This window comes from Elgaria multicarinata, chromosome 8 (assembly GCF_023053635.1).
Source record: "Elgaria multicarinata webbii isolate HBS135686 ecotype San Diego chromosome 8, rElgMul1.1.pri, whole genome shotgun sequence".
NCBI classification, from domain to species: Eukaryota; Metazoa; Chordata; class Lepidosauria; order Squamata; family Anguidae; genus Elgaria; species Elgaria multicarinata.
Genome location: NC_086178.1, coordinates 44,243,302 through 44,265,991, shown reverse-complemented (window position 1 = coordinate 44,265,991; position 22,690 = coordinate 44,243,302). Strand labels below are relative to the sequence as shown.

The 22,690-nt window shown below is 40.2% G+C and overlaps 1 protein-coding gene across 1 annotated transcript in view; it reads left to right on the top strand.

The window, feature by feature from the left end:
- CLSTN2 (calsyntenin 2) overlaps nucleotides 1-22,690 on the top strand; it is a 491,073-nt gene that overhangs the window by 370,196 nt on the left and 98,187 nt on the right. The window contains exons 5-8 of the mRNA XM_063132243.1: nucleotides 2,483-2,632; nucleotides 12,646-12,831; nucleotides 14,874-15,122; nucleotides 15,362-15,483. Of these exons, the coding sequence (XP_062988313.1) occupies nucleotides 2,483-2,632; nucleotides 12,646-12,831; nucleotides 14,874-15,122; nucleotides 15,362-15,483 (707 nt within the window). The remainder of the gene's footprint in view (nucleotides 1-2,482; nucleotides 2,633-12,645; nucleotides 12,832-14,873; nucleotides 15,123-15,361; nucleotides 15,484-22,690) is intronic.

Genomic DNA, 22,690 nt, shown 5'->3' with positions numbered 1-22,690 from the left:
TTCAGGTAGCCAAAGGTTAAAAATCCTGACTAATTCTGATTAATCTATTTCAATCATGTAATCCACTTCAGTCAGGGTATAGACTATACAGAATAATACATGAATTCACAATGAAAATGAGCACAGCTTCAGGATATGAGAAAGATTAAACATTTGTTGGCTACAAAAAGCTGTTGGCACTGATAATATGAAATGTATATTGAATACTTCCAAGGTTCAGTTTGAGAAGGAACTGTCATTCAGCAAAAATTGCCTGAATTAAAATGCTGAACTAGATTATAGAGGTTGATTTAGAATGGTAAGGTCCCCCATCCTTCCAGAAAGAGTAACTGAAATTTCTATTCCTCCCCTCCTGCTCCTATTTTCTTGTGAACGCTACTATTTCTTTGTTACTAGGACAGGTGATTTGTCACGTTTATGCTTCTGTCAGGTTGATTTTGTTGCTGCAGAACGTTATTTTTCATCTGGCAGTGCAAAATTATATCACTTTAAAAAGCTGGTCAGATTTACCATAGAGGAGATTAAAGAAAGCTCCTTGCCCCTGAACCACCACAGCTGTAGGAGGGGTGTGGGATAGGAAAAGGGGAACCAGGCTACCAGATTGCTGCTGTTGGCTCCTGGTGGTCAGGCTTCTCAAGTGCCATAATAGGAAATTTCGCCCAGCCCTCACAAGATCATGGATGGTCAAAAGCATGCAGTATGTGAGATTCCTAGAGTCATGTGAGGTTATGAATGAGACTTCTGCTGAAATTTGACAAGGTCAAATAAAACCGCCTCATATTTGGTTGGTCTTAGTTGGCCAAGTTCTCCTGCACGACCCACCAACAAGAATCAAGGTTTGATTCATATGGCAGTATATGATAAGGTTTTCAATCAGGTCCTGGATCTTGCTAATTGTTGATTTTTTAAAAAATGTTTTAGATATATATGTCTCTTATATGTGTGCTGTCTGCTTATATATTTGTATGTAAAAGATTTTTATAATGTATTTTTTAAGGTTTTAATCTTCGTAACACCCCACCCCCCAAAAGCTTCAGCTATTGGGCAGTATAGATAAATTTTATTACGGTCATTGATCAGCACTTTACATGTACAAAACTTACACACAATGTACATAATTATACAGAAACTCAAAAAGAAACCTAACATGACCCCAGAGCATAAAGCTGGCAGAATAATACTTTTTTTTAACTTAAAAAAAAAATCCAGAAAGCCCTAGTAGCTGCACAAAACCTGGCCACCTTATCTGTAATCTGAGAGTCCTGATTAGAAAGAAGAAGAGAAAAAATAAAATTTGTTTGATCTTCCTGGCTTTGTAATAAAAACATGGTGAATTTCTCAATAAGAGGAGCAATATAACAAATTCTGCCCCACAGTTTCCACTTCCCACCCATCTCAAGGGCATATACATTCATGGTATGGGGCCTCGCAATGTCTTCCCTCTAAAAACAGTATATGGTAAATCATTAAATCGAGCTAACGTAAAGGCTTTTCTAAATTTGGTGATGGTTAAATTGGTCAGATAATTTGAAGGCACAAGTACGTTTCCCCCAAAGAAACAATCTTTTGTGACAGAGCTTAAATAGTTCTATATCCCATGTAAGTTGTTCAATAGTTAGTTTAGCTTTAAAGTATCCACAGACTATTAAACTGCCAGTTGTAAACCCATAAGTCAGTAATTTCTCTGTCAATTGCCTTCCGTCTGTTGACTGAAAAGCATTTGTTAGGGTCAATGGGGCCAATCTTATAGGGGAAAAACAAGTTTGTGCCAAAGGTTTATCAAACAAATCTATGTGAAGGCCTCCTTAGAAACAGAACAAGTCTCCAAAGATTGCTCTCAAGAATTTGATTTGAATGATTTCAAAAGGCCCATAAGTAGGCATAGGTACTTTCCTTTCCATTGCTTTCAGTGTATAGCTCTGTACATTTTGGCACATGTCTACTCAAAAATAAATCCTATCGCGATCCCACAGATAAATGTGTGTCGGAGGTCCTACAACTCCCAGGGGAATGCTTGGAATTTTAGGACTTCTTTCCATCTAAACATGTGTAAGATTGAGCCCTTTGAATAATTTCCTCGCTCAGTTGAGTTATATGGGAGCTCCATCATCAACATTAAAGCTTTGTTGTTGGGGGCATGTTCACGTATAGGAATAGGATTTGGCATAAGTCTATTCTTCCCCTGTGCCACCCACCACTCCTTCAATGGTGCTGCACTGGTGGAATGGATACACCCATGTTCCCAAGCAGTTGTGCAGGCCTATCTCAGCACAACTGCTTAGAAAAAAAATACAATTTAACCAAAGGTGTCTGAGAAGGTCAGCCCTTCCTTCTTTTAACTTACCACCACCACGTCCTATTATATAGCAGTCCTTTTGTATACTACAGACAGTTGTTATAAGTTTTATTACAGCCAATTGCATGCATCTAGTAGCTTGACAATGAACCAATGGCTATTTATTGTCCTGTGTTGCACCTCCAGGGAATATCAGGAATACCGAGAAGCTGAGTTATGACAAACAGCATCAGTATGAGATAATGGTAACAGCTTTTGACTGCGGGCAAAAACGTGCAGCTGAAGATGTCTTGGTACGAGTTGAAGTCAAGCCTGTATGTAAACCTGGATGGCAAGGTAGGGATTGTATATAGTGATTTCTTTGAAAATATTGGTGATGTGTTTTGCCACACTAACAAAATTTTGCTGATTCTATAATAACTTTGGAAGATCAGGACTGCTATTTATTCATGTAGGAACTTATAATTCACTTTTCAGTCAGCATACATTCTCAAATATAGAGAGCAATGAGAGTAACTAAAACAAAACAATTTTTTTTTTAAAAAAATAAAAAATTAACTGCAGAGGATATAAACTTACCAATTCAGTACCAGTGACAAAGTTATACAGTTAAACATTATATGGCTACCAAATTCAGATCCAGATTTTGTGGAGCATGGAAAAGCTGTCTTTGGTGGCCCACTTGTCCCCTTGTTTATGGGCTCAAATGCTGATGCCCACCCAACCCCTGTAGTTTACAATCAGCAATTACTGGGGGACACAATGGCAGAAGGAATGACGGGGAGATCTCTCATTTTGATTCTCTTCCCCTTCCTTCCCTCCGATTTGTTGGTGTGTGTGTTAATTTCTATGAAAATAGTAGTCATCCTAGAGGTGTCCCCAAGTAAGAAACTTGTAGAGTTTTAGGAGATGGGCAGGAGCTAAGCAATTAATATGCCTGAAAGCCAGTTCAAAGACTTTTTCATAGTGAAGTCAGCTGGCGTTGGAAGTATTGGCATCTTGGCCCCACCCCATCCTTGCCCTCCCCTGAAGTGCAGTGATTGAAGCTCTTAGTAAAATGTGCCCTAGAAATAGAAGGTAAACCTGTCAGTCACTCACAAGCTGAATATGAGCCAGCAGTGTGATGCGGTTGCAAAGAAAAGCAAATGCTACTTTGGGATGCATTAACAGAAGTATAGCTTCCAAGTCACATGAGATACTGGTTCCCACTGGTTAGTCCTCATCTTGACTACTGCATCCAGTTCTGGGCACCACACTTCAAGAAGAATGCCGATAAGCTGGAACATGTTCAGAGGAGGGCGAGGATGATCAGGGGTCTGGAAACAAAGCCCTGTGAGGAGAGACTGAAGGAACTGGGCATATTTAGCTTTGAGAAGAGAAGATTGAGGGGAGACATGATAGCACTCTTCAAATACTTGAAAGGTTGTCACACAGAGGAGGGCCAGGATCTCTTCTTGATCCGCCCAGAGTGCAGGACACGGAATAACAGGCTCAAGTTACAGGAAACCAGATTCCAGCTGGACATCAGGAAAAACTTCCTGACTGTTAGAGCAGTATGGCAATGGAACCAATTACCAAGGGAGATAGTGGGCTCTCCCACACTAGAGGCATTCAATAGGCAGCTGGACAGCTACCTGTTTGGCATGCTTTAATGTGGATTCCTACATTGAGCAGGGGGTTGGACTTGATGGCCTTATAGGCCCCTACCGACTCTACTATTCTATGACACTCACTCCTCCCACCTCCCGCTGCAGCATTTAGAGAATGGCTGTGTTTGGATGTCACAGTAGCCCATGATGAGTTAATAACCTAAGTACAGTAGTTTATTTTTTGAAATAACCCATGATCTCCTGCCACATGAATGGATTTATAAGCCACTGTGAGTAACTTATTAAGCTACTGTGTGTAATTTGACCCCCATCCCCCGCTTCCTGTCCTGGTGCAGTCCTCGTACCCGGGGTGTTGTGCTGTTTCACCTCTAAAGTGCTGGACATTTGCAATTCGGAGGCACCAATCCAACATCAAAAAAACCATACAACTGGTCACCAAGGAGTGAGAATCCCATTTGCACCAGAAAGGGACTGAAGCCTATAAAACCTTGGGGTTTTGCAGGATCAGGACAAAACTTCACATGCAGCTTCTTCTAGTTGGGAAGCATCCAATCCAACAACAAAACTGCACAATTACACCTGGAGGAGGGAAAATCCCAGATGCACCTAAAAGGGGGTGGCACTAATAAACCTTTGGAAGTTTGCAGGATCGAGACCAAACTTCAAAAACAGCCTCCCATAGTGGTGAAACACCCAAGCCACCTTCAAAACCCTGTGCATTTACAACCAGGGGAGGGGAAATCTAGGGTGCATCAAAAAGGAGGCGGCACAAATAAACCTTGGGAAAATAAGTAAAAAAAAAGAAAACAGCCAAAAATGTGCATTATTTGTGCAGGTACAAATAAGTTCACATGTGAATTCGCACCTATGCAATTGTGCACTTTTGGCTATGGGGGAAATGCACATTTTTGCTAGTTTTCTTTATTTTTGCTTATTTTCCAAAGATTTATTTGTCCCACACCTGATTTGGCACACCTGGGATTGTTCCTCCCCGCAGTGAAATTGCAGAGGATTTTGAAAATGGATCAAGTGAAGTCCCAATCCTGCAAATCTTCACGTGTTTATAGAGTGGTGGCAGCTATATGATCCTGTCTTGCCATGGGGTCTCTATTGGTGAGCAAATTCACTCACAGTGCCTGACAGAAGACACAAGCCATGGTGGGTTAAATAATCCCTACTGCAGACTGTGGGTTATCAGAGCGGATTATTTCAGGCAAATAACCCATCTTGAGTTAAAAAATTCCCAACAGATGACACGACAACCCACAATGGGTTCGATAAGCATAGGCTATCATAGAATCATAGAATAGAATCATAGAATAGCAGAGTTGGAAGGGGCCTACAAGGCCATCGAGTCCAACCCCCTGCTCAATGCAGGAATCCACCTTAAAGCATCCCTGACAGATGCTTGACATGATGATCCCTGACATGATGCTATCATGTTGTCCTAATTCAGTCAGTATAAACCAAATAAGAAAGACCCTGTTTTGTACTATTTTGCAAAACAGGAAGTCTGTGTGGCCCTAGTGTCCAAAACATGAGTTACTGCCAAAGCCTCACTCTGCGCCTGGATTTGGTTCTGTTCGCTTCATGGGGAACCTCTCTTTGGATGCAAGACAATCAGACTGAAACTGCCCACTTTTGCTCAAGCTAGGGTGACCAACTGTCAGGATTTCCCCGGATTTGTCCTGGTTTTTGTTCTTTCCATGGTGTCAGGGGGGATTTTCTATAATTTTCAATAATGTCCTGGAATGACACACCTTCCTCTTTAAGGCTGCCATTAGCATGGCAGGAGGGAATGACATGCTTTCTTGAGGCACATCGTTCCCCCACCCCGAGCTCCAATTGAGGTCTTAAAGGGGAAAGTGGGTCATTCATGGACATTATAGAAAAGGCCCCAATTGGAGTGGATGGTGGTGGTGCAGAATGAAATCCTTTCCCCTCCTCCACTCCAATCGGGTTCTTTAAGGTGGTGGAGGAATAACGTACTTTCTGCAGGACTCAGAAAGCTGCTTCCCCACACACACACTAGGTGTCCTCTTTTTTGGTTTCCCAAATATGGTCACCCTAGCTCAAGCGTCATCTGATTCTGTTGCACACCCCTAGTATCTAGGATTCAGGCCACATAGTGCTTTAAAGTAAAAGTTTGTGACTTGGTGGATTAGATTAGTGCCTTATGATGTGTTGATTCAGCCCAGGAGTCATAAATTATTTCAGAGAAACAAATGTACGTATTTTTCAAAGCCTATAAAATAAATGGTTATCTCTATCTTACACAGTAACAGTTTCTCTTCCAGTGAAAAGAATAGTTGGGCTGGTTTTTCGTTTCTGATGATATGTATATAATGTATAGTACCAGCCAAGATTTCTTTTAATATTAGTGCTTGTGACTGATTAAGTGTCAAGCCTGACCTATTTAATATTCCACCGGGATCATTGTAAAAGGAGTATAAGAGCATCTGAGGCAACAAATCTAGGTCATGATCCATTGTGATTTTTCCATGTGCTTAAAGGGTTTTTTTACAGAGGAGAAGCCATGTGCCTTGTCTTTAATCGACAGAGATATAAATCTTGCACAGTGTTTCTTTTGCTACTCCCTTTCGGGAATTAGCAAGCAGTCTGTGTGTAGTTAGTTTTTGATGATGATGTGCACATGTATGACTACATGCAGCAAAATGCACTTGTGTATGATTGTCCTGTTACTAGGATGTAGACATAGGAAGGACTTTGACCTTGAGAATGAGTTTAGTTAGGATAGCAAAAACAACTTTTGTTTTTAAGAATTCAGAGCAGGTTTGTCCTTAACAAATAAATTACTGCAGGGCAGAGTTTGAGCACTTGTCTTTCAATTCTTCTAAGCTTTGGAATCTGCAGTTTGGTGAACTTTCAGGAAAGAAAGAAAGAAAGAGAGAGAGAGAGAGAGAGAGAGAGAGAGAGAGAGAGAGAGAATGCTTATCTTAGAGACATCAACTGTGTGACCTTCTAATCCAGTGATACGCCATGCCTTAAAATGGCCTTCTATGAAATAAGATATTCAAAGGCTGAAGAAATATCAAGTCTTTTCTTCTCTAAAATGTATTACAGACATTGATCACTGGTTATTTAAACATTATTTGTGTACGTGGCATATGCTCAGCAAGGCAGCGACAACCTGTGATATGGCTGCATAACTTCACATTTCATGATATTGATGGAGCCATAAAAAAGCAATGCCCGTCCTCTGCATTCTGCAGTGTACATCTGGATATCTTGAGGTTACATTCCAGATTGCACTTATCCTAAAATGCCATTTATTTGGACCTTGTCATTACCCCCCCCCCCATCCAGGTTTCATAAAATGTATACATGACAACATCTGCAGGCTATTTTGCAAGACGATTGAGATAGCTTTTATAGTTCTTAGACTTATATGAGTTTTTTTGGGGTTTTTTAATATATATATATATATATATATATATATATATATATATTAATGTGCTCTTAAGGCTTTATTGGTTTTCAAGTGTGTTGGTGTTTGTCAACTGTATAATAGAGATGCAGTTCCTGAAAGTGACAATCTAGACAGTACATGTGATGTTTGTGAAAGATCCATTCCTTGACCCAAGCCAGTGTGTTCTGGGTTAATTACAGGCTAGTCCATCCTACAACATATAGAATCAATCATAGAATCATAGAATAGCAGAGTTGGAAGGGGCCTACAAGGCCATCGAGTCCAACCCCCTGCTCAATGCAGGAATCCAGCCTAAAGCATCCCTGACAGATGGTCTCCTTGACCTCTGCTAAGAGAACCCAGAAGTAAATCCCACACCCCTGCACAGAGCCAAAAGGGAGGAAACGCTCAGTACCCCCGTTCAGGGTTGCATATGGGCCCGTCGAACTCAAGGCTTCTTCAGTGATGGACCCCAGCTCCGGAATTCTCTCCCAAGGGAAGCCACCTAGCACCGACACTGCTATTGTTTCAATGCCGGGCGAAGACTTTGCTGTTTTCGCAGGGTTTCTGGACTAGAAGGACAAAAAGGGACTTAGGGGGAAATACTTGCTCTATTTGGAAGCATTCAAATTTATTCTAGTATATTGCATTACTCCAAAGTTACTCCCATGATACAAAAGGGTACAGAAAGATTATGGCAGTTATGTAAAATAGTTTTGTTGAGGTACAAACCCAGAGAGAACTAAGGAACTGGCCATAACTAAAGCAAAATTTGCAATTTAAACTCTCTATATGCCCTGAAATAATCTCAGCACATTTCTCTCTCTTCTCGGTACAGTAAATTTCTCATTTCTGTCTTCAATCAAACCTTAAACGGAAAGAGCATTTGATCCAAAATCAGTTTTATTCCATTCTGCACAGTCTTACGTGTGCAGAACTAAGTAGAACTGACTAGATATACATATTATAAATGTGCTTTGCCTGGAAAACCTTACGTATGAAATATCGAGATGTGCAGATTAGTGGATGAGTTTAAAAAGAACTGTTACTTTAAAGAATCAACTGCAACATCTGAATGTCTCTATGTCAATTAACCAATCTGTTTGCACAAACCCCATTGTGCAAACCTGAAATGTATGCATTCTTTAATTTAATTCACTATGGCTTTGAACGGATAGAACTCTCTAATCTGGAACAGTTTGCAAATTCCATATTTATTCAGATATTTGAAAATAAAGCATCACAGTTTAAAAGGTCAGTGTGGTACATACAGCATGTGCCACTGTTGGCAGTTCAGATCTTCTGGGTCACCAGGCATCTGGTTGAACAGACATTGGATTAGCCAGTCAGAAGTATAAACCTGAAGAAACCTTTCATGTATAGCCTTGCAATGCTATTAATTTATGCAAGTTATATTTGGGTAAAAGTTGACACTGATATTGCTAGAAGCAGAAGCCTTTGGTGACTGACCCTGGATTTCAAACAATTTTAATTGCAAATGTAGTTATTCTGGTAGCTGCAGAGTAATCCTTAGAGGACCTTTGCTCTTGCTTAAAAGAAATGAGATTTCTGTCCAGGGTCTATTGAAAGCATCAGCCCTGCATGGAGCTGAAATACAGCCGGATTATCAGGTTGCAAATAATCTGAATGTGTTTGAATTTTTAAGCAAGTCATGAGTTTTGATTCCATCTCTTTTACAACAGCATGATTTGTTGATACCCTGCCAGGGAAATGGTGAACACCTATTACATGCCTGCATCATAGTTGCATATTAATTCACATTAACTGAAACGTGTCCTGTTGTTGTTGTTGTTGTTGTTGTTATTTATTGCATTTTTATACCACCCAATAGCCGAAGCTCCCTGGGCTGTTGTTGTTGTTGTTGTTATTTGACCATTTCTTTCACAGAGAAAAAAGAAGGAAGGAACAAAGAAGGAACAAAGGAAGAGTTAATAGAAATAACCATTCAATAATACACATTCAAGTTGTATGTGTTTCATGGAAATTCACTTTCTAGTATAAATTTTGAACCATTTCAGAGTAGAGCAGATACTTTTTAACCTTCTGCAGATGTGACCTTCTCTGTTTGTGCTGACTTCCAACTGCATGTACAGAACCCTCCCTTAAGTGACTTTCAGCCTGGCTCTGAGAATAGAGTTTCCCAGAGCTTTCCATGGTATGCTGAAGCCCATGCATGCATACTATTGGCTGCAGGCAAGTGCCATCATTATTATTATTATTATTTATTTATATAGCACCATCAATGTACATGGTGCTGTACAGAGTAAAACAGTAAATAGCAAGACTCTGCCGCATAGGCTTACAATCTAATAAAATCATAGTAAAACAATAAGGAGGGGAAGAGAATGCAAACAGGCACTGGGTAGGGTAAACAGGCACAGGGTAGGGTAAAACTAACAGTATAAAGTCTGCACAACATCAAGTTTTAAAAGCTTTAGGAAAAAGAAAAGTTTTTAGTTGAGCTTTAAAAGCTGCGATGAATGGCCCTGACGACTGGAAGTAAGAGCAAGCAACACCAATTTACGCAAAGTGTTTGCTAATTATGCAACTTTTGCTTGTTTTTTTTTTTAGTTTCTAAATATTTAATTATTAATAACACTTGTAGATTTCTTAATATAATAAAATCAGCCGATATGCAGGTGATGCGATGCGCATGGTACAGCACTCAAAAAACAAAACAAATGACCGCTAGTAGCGCGTCCAGTTTATAAATTGACTGAAGCTGATGTTTTATGCTGAAATCTGTTTACATATGTATTGTACGTGCTTAAAAAAAAATTAAGGCTATACAATTTTAATTTTTCAAAATTTTAGAATTGAATTATTTTAAATCTATACAAAATATAAACTGGATGTGTGACTAGTGGTCACTTGTTTTGTTTTATAATAAAATCTATAAAGCTTTTTTTTAGAAACACAGCAGATCTGCACATGAATCAATGAAGTACAAGGCTTCTGTGCTGAACTGGGAATGGGGGTGGCAGTTAAACTAGACTGATCTTTGCTGTGACTTGAGGTGTGTTGGTATTTTTGGCTGTAATCCCAAAGTGACTTGGGTAGAGGTAATAACTTCTACTGTGCCATTTTACAGCAGAGTTTAACAAGCCTGAAGTTAAAACTACACTGCTTTGTCTTCTGTATGTTTAGGGAAATGTAGTTGGGAGTGGAAAACTGTGGAGTTCATTACAGCAGTAGCACTGGGGGAGGGATAATTGGAATTTTGATTGGGAAAGAGCCCAAAGGGAAAGTGTTAATCATATGAACATAGGAGCTTACCTCACAGAGAATCAATGGATGGGAGGGCTTGTAGCAGTACTTCTTTACGGCTATTGGTGGGAGTTTAGTCTTGGGGGCGGGGAATCAATACAATTGAGGTAGGAAAATGTACCATTAAAAAACTCAAATATATTTAGCTGTTCTCTGAAGTGAAGGGACTTGTCTGCTGTTTAGCCCTATATCAAAAGATAACTTCTTGTCTGACTGTAAAGTAGTTCTGCGTACTCTTCTCTACACAGGATTGAAAACATTTCTATATCTCGGTTTCCCAAAATGGGTTTTGTCCATTAACAGGAGGCAGACTTGCCGTTGTAGTACTACAACTTTGACTACTTTTCCAAAGCTAAATTTCTGGACAGATTAACAACATTGTTGAATTCTTAGCAAACATTTAACCATTTTAGTCCACCAATTATAAGAAATCAAAGCAGATTAATATTAGAAATTCAGAGAAGCCCATACATACAAACTACTTCTGTGATATGTATGCTGTGTGTATGTTGTTGATTTTTCCTTCAGTGAAAAACGTGAACCTCATGAAGCATTCCTACAAGAGATCCCCTGATGTTTGAGAAGGCTGCGAGGGGAGGGGGCAGAAGGGGTTGCCACCAGAAATGGGGAGAAGGAAATCTTCCATGCATACATAGAAGGTTATATGCCACAGTTAGGTTATTATTATTAATAGTATGCATTTATTTATTATATACAGCAGCTTTATAGGCACTTGGCACTTTATAGAAAGGTATATTGGGGAAAGGATATAGGGCCCCATTGCCTACATTTTGATATTAGTGGGGGAAAAGAGAGAAGACAGAGAAGGAGGTCCATTTGCCCCTCCTCATATTTGGCACGGGGCGGGGGGGGGGTTAGGTTTTGCAGGGCTGCATGAGCTAGCCCCTGCCTCTCCACTCCTGCCATTCAGGCTGGCCACACATGAAACAGCCTTGCCTTTGTGTATGTAGAGCACTGTGATTTGAGAGGGCCAGTCCTGGGCCAGTCAGGATTTCCCCTTGTGTAGATGTGCTCTATATGTGTGTTTCACATGCTCACTAAATGTGCTGCTGGCCAGGGGTATGGCAAGCAAGCACCTCGGCATTGGGGACCCTACAATCCTCTCACACAGACTTTGTATATATCTAACCCCTGTACTTAGGCTTGGATATGAAATTTAGATTAAGTCAAAGGCTTCATGGAAAAGGTGAGTTTTGAGGAACAATCTTAAGAATACGAGAGGACAGATCTGGGCTGGAGTCAAGATAGGGCCCACATCCCAGCCAGGGCACACAGACAAGAGCCCACCCACTGGAGTTCCTTTTCCTCTTCACCATTGCAACCAGTTTGTTCACCTGGCTCTCACTCTGGCCCATAATGGTGGTGGTGAGAAGGAGGAGCAGGAGATGCCACTGCTTGCTTCCTGGCTCTCTGCCTGCCAAGCAAACGGTAGCAATGCTGAGAAAGAAGATGAGGAGCAATAGCAGCTGGTGACAACGGCAAGTGAGAAGTAGGCTAACTGAGGGACGAGTATCTTGCCCAAGGGCCCTCAGAAATCTGGAGCCAGCACTGGGAGATATGTATGCAGAGTTGTTTATATAGATTTGTAGTTATATAGATATATAGATTTGTAGTTAGATTCTAATTACATCGAACACATTTGAAATAAAAATCAATTCTTTATTTCTTTTTACTTCTTTAAAACAACAACAACATTGATGTTGGTTAGTTACCAGGGAGGCTACCAACAATCCTGCCCAGTTTGGTTGATGCCTAAATTAAAATATTTACTGTATAAACTAATGTATCCTCATGGAGCCAGAAGCCAGAAGAGCTCTTTCATATATATGATTATGTTTACGGCAAGTTTTAAAATTGCATTTCGGTCTGGATATTTGGTTTCTTGCTTTTCCTTTTTATGTTTGCAAAATGCATAAAATATAAAGAATTTTATTCTGATGGAAATTATTTTGTATTGTTTGTGACAGTATAGTGTACATTAATCTCATTCTTCTTTCTAGACTGGAATAAGCGTATTCAGTATAAGCCTGGTTCTGGGAGTATACCTTTATTTCCCAGCATTCATCTGGAGACTTGTGATGGGCCTGTTTCTTCTATCCAGACCACAATTGAACTGCAGACCAACTATATTGGGAAGGGCTGTGATCGTGAAACGTACTCTGAAAAATCCCTGCAAAAATTATGTGGTAAACATTTATAATTTTAATTATTTTTAAAAAATAATTATGGGCATGAGCTTCAAGATATTCTGAAGCCTACACAATTAAGGACAGTCTTCATAGTATATGTTTGCTAAGTCTGGAGCTTGAAACCCTTGGAATTTAATCATCACTAAAATAAATCCTCCAGTAGAATGATCCTGCTTAATTTGTATTTTGCCAAATGTGCCAGCGAGTAAATAAGTGACACAAAGGTCTCACAGACAAATAGTACATATCAGCAATTTTAAAAACACTATTAGTTTATGTACACAGAATAATTTATTCCAATTGAAGAAATGTAATTCCTTTTGAAAAAGATTGTTTCTTTTCTGGATGTAACGTTAGACGATAAATGTTCTTTTGCAATGTTTATTATAGATTATACCATCTGGGTGACTTGAACTTGATGCTTTCCAGTAGGAAACATCTGTGCATTAGAAAGTGCAAGCTGGTATATTACCCACAGCTAGTGCTTATGAAATAAATGCTGTCCTTGTACAGATGTATGCTGTCTTATTTGTGGATGCTGTTAATTGAAATGTCATGTAAATGAGGGAATGAGTTTCTTTAAAATTTATCCACAACTTTAAGAATAAAACAGAGGTGGATAACAAATTCTCCCATAACATTGATACCCAATACCTGCATTTTATTTTATTTTAAATAAGTAAAAAGGGTGATATCACAGTGACAAAAGGCAGCCATAAGAGAAACGCTGGGTTCAGCTTCTCTACTTTGTAGACAAACAATAGAAATTAATTTGGAAAGTTTACTGATTGTTTTCTGTGACAAAATTAGATGAATATAAGCACATTGGCAAACATAACTCTTATATCTAGGAAATAACAAAAAAAAAAACACATTTTTTTTATTACTCCATCCCTCCCCAAGAGAAAAGGGGAAGGGAAGTAACAGGCATCAGGGGAGGACTTACTGCCACACAGGAGAGTTGTGCAAGGCCTCTCTGTAGCTAGAACTTGCAGTCTCAGCAAGATTAGCTTGTAGTTTCAAAACCTAATGTTTTGATGTAACTGATGCATCGTTTCCAGTTAAGGAGAGGCCATACAATGCCTTCCTGTGTGTTCATAGATTCTCCTTGCTACCTATTGTGTGTGTGTTTATTTTTAGCCTAGCAGAGAAGGTGCAGAACCTACAGCTTCTCCAAATTGGAATGGGAGGCTGATTTAAAGCACTGGCACTTTCTTGAAGGGCCTGGTCACATAAGGCTATGTGGGATCACAACAGGCCCATCCAAGACCTTGGACAGATCACTATGGCAGGTGTTGGCTGAAACTCGCCTAAGGAGAGCTCTTGTCCCAGCAACATGAAGAGGTCATCAGAGCTTTATGAAGGCTGATATGGTCCTGCTGTTAACCCCACCCCCTCTCAAGAGCTGTCTGTGTTTCTTAAAGGGCCCTTGCTCGATACTGAAGCTGCTGGTTCCTATGGCATGGGGGAGCAATGAAGATTGCATTGGGTGATGTACCCTTGATGTTCAAAGGTGTTGTAAAGCCACATCCTCTGGCCTGGAAAGTCCTGGAGTAGTAGATGATGACTTGACACCTCTTCCCCCTCTGAGTCAGTGGTGGACTGAGGCCAGAGAGCAGTACATGGCATGGATGGATTCTTTTTTCTTTTCATCACTCCAAGCTTATGTGAACATATAAAGTCTGATCATTGTTCCATCTAGCCCAGTTTTATGTACTGGCAATGGCTTTCTTGGGTCATCCCAGTCCTGTGCTCGTGAGATCCTTTTAAGTGAGCATATCAAGAACTGCAGGCAAAGGATAAGCTCTACATCTGAAGTATGGCCAGTCCCTGCAGAGAAGAAACGTGGGATCAATCCATCATAGTTTACCATGTTTGGAATGGTCATATATATTTTTAGCACTGTGACATTGAAAACAAAGGCCGTATTAGTAATAAATGAGTGGGATTAAGTTTGTCACCATCTCTCCTATGTGAATTCAGATGAACAGCTTTCTCATTAGAGTCTCATCAGACTGTTCATTATATATCATCTGCAGGAGCATCATCAGGTGCCATCGACTTGTTACCAACTCCCAGTGCAGCAACTAACTGGACAGCTGGTCTTCTGATAGACAGCAATGACATGATTTTTAAATTTGATGGAAAGCAAGGAGCCAAAATCCCCGATGGAATAGTACCAAAGAATCTAACTGATCAATTTACCATCACTATGTGGATGAAACATGGCCCAAGTCCAGGATTAAGAGCAGAGAAAGAAACTATTCTATGCAATTCAGATAAGACAGGTGAGTCAGCCTTATTTTAAACATACATTTCCTTCAACCTTCTCCCAGGTTTTAACATGCTGAATAAAAGTCAGTCCTGAAAAATGTTTTATCGTAACAGCTGGCCTAAAGCTACTTCTGGTATTAAATCATTGGTGGATTTAGGAGATAAAATAAATAAATTGAATGTATACTCTAATTTCAATAAATTATACAACTATGCTGAGATACATTTCATCTTTTAATGTATATATTTTTAGAAATGAATCGACACCACTATGCACTTTACGTGCACAATTGTCGACTTGTGTTTCTGCTGCGAAAAGATTTTGACCAAGCTGATACCTTTCGTCCTGCAGAATTTCACTGGAAGCTAGACCAGGTACTTACAGAAATTCCTAAAATTTATTCCAGTCACTTCAGTGGATTGTATGATAAGCATGCTGACACAAGCAGAGCTGAAACTGTTTTCAAAGTGCAGATAAAATTGTATAACCCTGTTAAATTGTTCCTAGACTGTTCTGGACATTGTAAGAATCTCAAGTAGAGCATGGATTAGGGGTAGGGAACCTGTGATTCTCCAGATATTGTTGGGCTGCATATCCCATCATTTGTGACAATTGGCCATGCTGATGGCAGTCCAACAACATCTGGAGGGCCGTTGTTTCACCAACCACTAGATTAGGGGCTGTTTTTAACAGCTAAAAGATTCTTGTCTGACACTTCAAGCTCTAGACTTCCAAGGGCTTTCTCTCTCCTCCAGGTTGCTTACCCTCCAGGATATATATCCCACATCACCTTAAAATCTGGCTTAGAAGGATTCCAAAAGTTATGTCTTATGCTTTTGATGTAGAACCTCCCCATTGTCTGCAGTTGTTGAATTAGGGATGTTGTGGTAGTCTGAGAGGAGGGTGAAGCCCAGGGTCCTCTCAGGCTCCAATCTATGGACTGTCACACTTGCCTGACTCAATGCATGCCAAGTCCAACAAGTGTAGAGGTCCCCTCTGGTCTGCCAAGCTGCCATTTTGCATAAAAACAGTAGCTTGTTCTTTTATGTAAAGAGCCTTTTACACAAATAATGGCAGTAAAGGAGTCATTTACGCAAGATTACAGGTGTAAATGTGCCCCTTAAACCTGTAATCTTGCATAAATGTCCTCTTTATGGCTGCCATTTGTGTAAAAAGGCCCTTTACGTAAAGGAACAAGCTGCCATTTTTATGCAAAATGATGGCTTGCTGAGGGACTAGGTGGCTGTGCATCACTCACCATGTGCCTGCAGCGAGCAAGGTGGGTGGCCAGCAGGAGTCCGGCATGTGAAGCTGACTGGGGTGAGTCCATCCATAACTACTTTGAATAGCCTCCCAAGTGAGGCCTGCTTGACACCTACGTTGTTATTTTTTCACACTAGACAAATATCTATTTATTCTCTGAGCCCTATTAATCCTTTATATTTCTCCTGTTGTGCTGTGTTTTAAATTTGTTTTGTCCTTGATATTTTTCTTCCTCCGTATGATGTCTGGTTTAGCTTCTGCTGGTTTTAATTGGCTGCTACTTTTAATTGATTGTTTTATTATGCTTGCTCGTTTTTTATGTGGTGTTTGGATTTTGCTTGTGTCATTACTGTATGTTCCCTGAGAGCTATTAGCAATCAAGCAACTAATCAACTTAAGAACTAAATAAATACAATATGAATGGTCTCATGGGAAACATCTTTTTTGTTAGCTAAAGGTTAGCTCTTTTGTTAGCCCACAGGTTCAAAGCAAGAAATCTAAAGGTGTGGGAACTAAAAGTACACTGGACAGATGTGTGGCGTTGTAAATCAATGGAAAATATTAAAAATCTAAGTATGTCTGATACGTTTAAAGTTATATAATTGGTTAATTTCAATTAACTTAGATTTTAAATGTCCTCATCTAGGCCCCACATCCTAGACCCAGTGGGGAACCCTTTTTCTATCGAGGGCTGTTGACCATTAGGAAAAATCAGTTAGGTACTGGAGCCAATGGTAGGTGGAAACAGACAATTGTGGGCACACCATCTCCTCTCTCTGCTGGCCCCTTCTCTGCCCCCTCTCTCTGTCTGCCTTTGTGAAATCCTCTCCCTCTGGGCTGGCCGCCACCCCTGAATCAAATGGCAGCAAGTCATGGAACTGGACTTTGAGGGAAAGACCATTGTTCCAGTGACAGCAATCCCAACTGGGGTTGTTGTGATGGGGGAAGAAGCACATAAGAAGAGCCATCCCAGATCAGACCAGGGGTCCATCTAGTCCAGTACTCTGTTCACACAGGGGCCAACCAGCTGTCAGCCAGGGACCCACAAAGAGGACGTGGTGCAACAACATTCTGCTGCTCATGTTTTCCAGCAGCCAGCATATATAGGCTTACTGCTTCTGATACTGGAGGTAGCTTTAGTCTACACACACACACACACACACACACACACACACACACACAGAGAGAGAGAGAGAGAGAGAGAGAGAGAGAGAGAGAGACCACCCCCGCTATCCCAGTGCAGCTCAGATTGTTTTCCTGGCACTAATGATGATGGGGAAACAGTGATCTCAGAGGGGATCACTAGGAAGTTAGGAAAAGTTTTAACCTCCCTAACCCAAGCTAGCCGGAGGCTGCCAAGGTCGCTGTTGACAAAAAACCAACAATTTTGGAGAGGATTGATTGTGGGTAGGTGGGAGAGGATTTAACCCCCCACCACACCTCTAGCAATCCCATCTCCATGAGCAGAGAAGAAAGGTTTAAACCTCTCCATCCCTGTATGCTTGGAGGTGTGTGTGTGTGTGTATGTTTAAGAGTTTGTGTGCATATGTATGTCTGGATTTTTGTGTGCACCGCATGAGGTGCTCGGTTCCAAAAAAGGTTGCCCATTCCTGGCTTAGAGATTCACTCTCTCATGCAGCACTTAGTAGGTTAGGCACTTTCCTTCCTCATTGGTTGCCTTCTGACAGCCATTGGGTCTCATGTTGGAAGCCAGCATTGAAGAAAGTGGCACAGTGCTGCATTGCAACAAATTTGTTCAGGTGTGTGGATATTAGTCAACAAAGTAACTTATCCTAAAACTATGCACCCAAACAAATGGCAATCACAATGAAACTTTACTGTGACTTAATGTTAATGAATTATACTAGTGACTCTAGTACATAGTCTCCTCATTTTATACCTTTATTCCTATCTAATTACTCTGGAAAATATGTGTGGAAGTATTAATGCAGTAACACACTGGAAAATTTATACAGATAGGCGTAGTGCGTTAGCACAAAGCAAGACTGAAGAGAGTAGCTTTATCAGATAATAGAAGAGCTTTCATCTTTTAATTAATTTTTATTCATTTTTTAATCCATTAGGAATGTTAATGTTTGATGCTTTTGAAGCCCAGAGAATTTAACATGAAACATCTTTTTCTCTGAGTTGATGTTCATCTTGCCAGGCACACCACATTTATGAAACTTCACACGCAAGATTAGAATATACCTTGTTCATGTACTATCTAGCTGGTAAGAGAGAAATTGATAGATGAATCATGATAATCCTGCAACCAAGAGAAAATAATTTCAGTCACCAAATGGCTTCTCTAGCATCCAAACATGCCTCAACTTCTTACCTTCCAGACCTGAAAGGTGTTTTCTAACCTGAATAATTTTCAATGCTCTATTAGTCTTTGAATTCCCTATTGATCAATTGGTACAGATTTGTTTTGCTTAAAACATTCTTACAAAAACACAAAAGGTTATGGAAGTGATGCCAACAATTTTAGTGCATATTTATTATGATGATTGTAGGGAATATTTGGTAATTGGGATAGATTTATGCTTTTTTTAAAAAAAGTAATAAGACAAATAATAGATAGAGGCATGTTTGACTCAAATATTATCAGTGCAGAGCGTTTGTGTTTTTGTTTTGCAATTTTGAGACACACACACAAAAAAATGGATTAAAGATTATCTCCTCTTCGTTGATCTATGAAGCTAATTCATTTAGGCATGTTAAAATTAAAGCGTGACAGAAGACAGACATGCTGCAGTCATAGTTCATGATAATCAGAGCTTTCAGGTACTTTCACTGTCAGTGTGATAAAACGGTTTCATTATTTAAAGCTCTAATTAAACCATTCATATTTCCAAGAATGCAACAGTGAACACAGTCACATCTGCACATTGTAATTCTTTCAGCGCATTATAACTCTCGCAAGACTGTCGCATCTATCTGCACTGCTAAGTGGTCCCTTCTCTTTCCCCTTTTTTTTTTTTTTTGCTTATCCTTTTACATCAGAGTAGGATATCTAATCTGGTACTGACATTTGGTCAGCAGTGTTGGGAGTTGGGAAATAATGGACCACAGGTATATATTTCACCAAGCTTATTGACCGATATTGTCTGAACTCTGAATATATTCCTTTGAATGTATGGATTGTCTGGAAGAGATACTCCTCTGAAATGAATAGCATTCAATCAGGCTGGCTGCAAGATAGTAAGGAGAGTTTGTTCTGTATTTAAACCAATTGTTATTTATTTTAATCTCCATAAATTAGAAAGATAGTGCTTTTGGTCATTAGAGATCAATCAGTGATTAAGGCTGTAATCCTATTCACACTTCTCTAGGAGTAAGTTCCACTGAACTTAATAGAACATTCATAGGATTGTGCTGAGTAAGATATTTTTTTAAATGCCCATTAATACAGAGTACAAAAGACAAAAAACTGTTTAAAACATATATTTTTAAATGCATTCATAGTAAATTACACAGTAGTTTTGCACATAGATGCCCAGTAAGAGCTACTAATAATTGACACACAAAAGCTTATTCAGGCGTTCTTGATGTGGGTATAAAAAACTTTGAGGGAGGAGAGCTAGCTTTGCTCTTCTCTTTCGATGTTCTCATTGCCCTCCAAATTTTGAGAGTAAACATCTGCACTAGGGAGGCTTTTCTATCCCTGTAGGAGGCCCGCTTGATTTAGAATACTGATTTTCCAGGGAGCCTACATGGATAGAAAAGCTCCTCGATTCTGCCTCCTATTTTAAACTTTAGTCCTGACATGCTCTTTGGTCCTGTCTCCTGGTATGTCCCACAACTTGTAGTTCTAGGCTCACCCCCAGATTGCTGCCCTTCAAAGGTGCCACCGGAGCATGGCCCTGCTCTCCAGTAATCAAATGATGACCCCATTCACATAAGTAACATATCAAGGGGGCTATTTTACAAGGTCATGCATGAGGTAGCAGACACAGGTTTCTGTGATGAATAAGGAGCAGAAGGAAGGCGTGAAAAAGTCGGGCCAATTAGGATTGCACCAGAACCTGCCTCTGCACAAGGCTCTCTGAAGTTATGGGCATTTGGGAAGAGCCTTCCTATTCTTGAGTGGACAAGCTGTCGTGTTTCTCAGAAAACTCCTGCTTTCGATGGGAGGCAAATAACAAAACTTGCTAAGTAATCCACAAAGCTTTTATTAAGCAACAAACATCTCTTCTACCTGAAGAAAGTCTAATCTCTTGGAAACTTCCTCCTAGGCAAAACTATGCAAACTAAGCAAGACAATTGTCTGCTCAAGAAGAATAGGAAGGCTCTTCCCAAACGCCCATAACTTCAGAGAGCCTGGTGTGGAGGCAGGTTCTGGCGCAATCCTAGTCGGACTGACTTTTTCACGCCTTCCTTCTGCTCCATGCGTTTTAGCTTCTGGCGGACTCTAGCATCAGCTAGCTTGTCGGGATGTTCTCCTCCAGAAGAAAGCTTATTTCCCACTGAGTGTGTAGGATTTGTCCTTGAAGAAATAAGCTCTGGAGAGGGCTGACTCCCATCTGGAGTATCGCCCGTGAGAGCTTCCTCCCCCACTGGTACAGACCAGCTGGTGTCTAGCGCCGCCTCTTCTAGTTCTGAATCTGATTCTGATTGATTACCTGAAACACCTTCTCTCAAAACAGGGGCAGTAGAGTTAGACATGTCATTTACGTGAGTTATCTCCATCCTGCAGTGTGGCTAATCTCCTGTTGTGGATGAGGCAATGGTATCATCCTTCATCTATCTTATCTCCACATACAGGTGAATCCAGTGTTTCTCAGAGCCCCTGAACAATCACAAATACTATGTTGACTCCTTACAGTTTACAGATTACAATATATTTGGAGGAATGCTGCCCCACACCAATAAGCTTTGGCTAGAAGACACAAGGAGATTCTATATCTCTATCCCTCAGCCAATGAGCTCTTCCAAGCTGGTCTGAGGCGTCTTCCTTCATTCTCCAAATGGTGCCCCAGGGTGCTGATTGAATGTTTAGCTCTGTTAAACTACATATTTCTGCCCTTTGTGGATAAAAAGTAATACACGTACCAAAGCAGCTGCTCCACATCACAATTAAGCATGCCTACAGAACCTATCTCTGCTGGATTCTGACCTAGGTTTAGCGGATTTGCTGTAACAGATATCTTTACCAGAGCAGAATTTAAAATGTCAAAATCTATTATTTATTCATGAGATACTCTTCTGGAATGTTGTGCTTTAATGCTGGCCTTTGAGTTGTGTTGCTTTTAATGTTCTTGTTTTAAATAGCTTTTGTTGTCATTTCGATTCTTTGTAAGCTACCCTGGGAATTCATTGAAGAGTGGGGTATAATTAACCAAGGTAGAATAAAGTGAAATGAATTTTGCAAGCTAGGTGCTGGAACCAAAGCACGCTCATAGGTGGGACTTTCAGTTTAAATAGTCAACACTGCAACCACTTCCACTGGCTGCCTTGCCTTCTGGGGAACAATGTTCTATCTACAACTGAGCAAAACTGGCCTCTCCTTATCCTCAATGGTATGTGAGATGGTGAAATTGGTGTTGGGGTGGTGGGGGTGGGGGTGGTGGGAGATTTCACCAAGTATTCTCTGGGCCATGGCATAATTTTCCAACAGTTTGGAATGGGGCAAAAATAAAATGATCTTCTTAGGGATTTTGGCTCAGTAAATGAAACTATATTGTTAGTTCATAGCACTGGATGGACAGAAAGAGTGAGCTAAGAGAGGAGGACTGGAAGGACCAGGGACCAAGGGCACTATCTCCATCGGCAGTTTTGAAATGTCATGAAACAATATGAAAACTAGATCCACAATTGCACACAGAATTTTCTGTATTTTCATGAACAGCAAAACTGGGGAGGCCATTTCCCTGAATATTCTCCAGGGGAGGACTTAAATTCTCCAACAGCTCAGAAGGTGCTTGGAAAAGACCATTTGCAAAGATTTATCCCAAAATGCTTGGTGCAGCACTAGCTGTGTTCTCCTCCCTCAACTAAACACATAACGTCCCTATCATATACATTCCTTTTGCAGATGTGTAGTCATGTGTCTGCATTTCAGAGAAAGGTGGAATAAAAATGTTATCATGAATATGTCCTATTATTATTATTATTATTATTATTATTATTGAGTTGTACAGAAGGAAATATGCTCCCCCCCCCGTTTTTCTCAGTAGCCCTTATTTTAAATATGTACAAGTTCCTACTGCTGCTATTCTCTTCTTCTCCCTCCCAACTTTAAAACTTTGGAGTGATTACCAGTTGGTGAAATCCTCCCCTGTGTTCTCCACCTCTTTGGGATTTTTTTCTTTT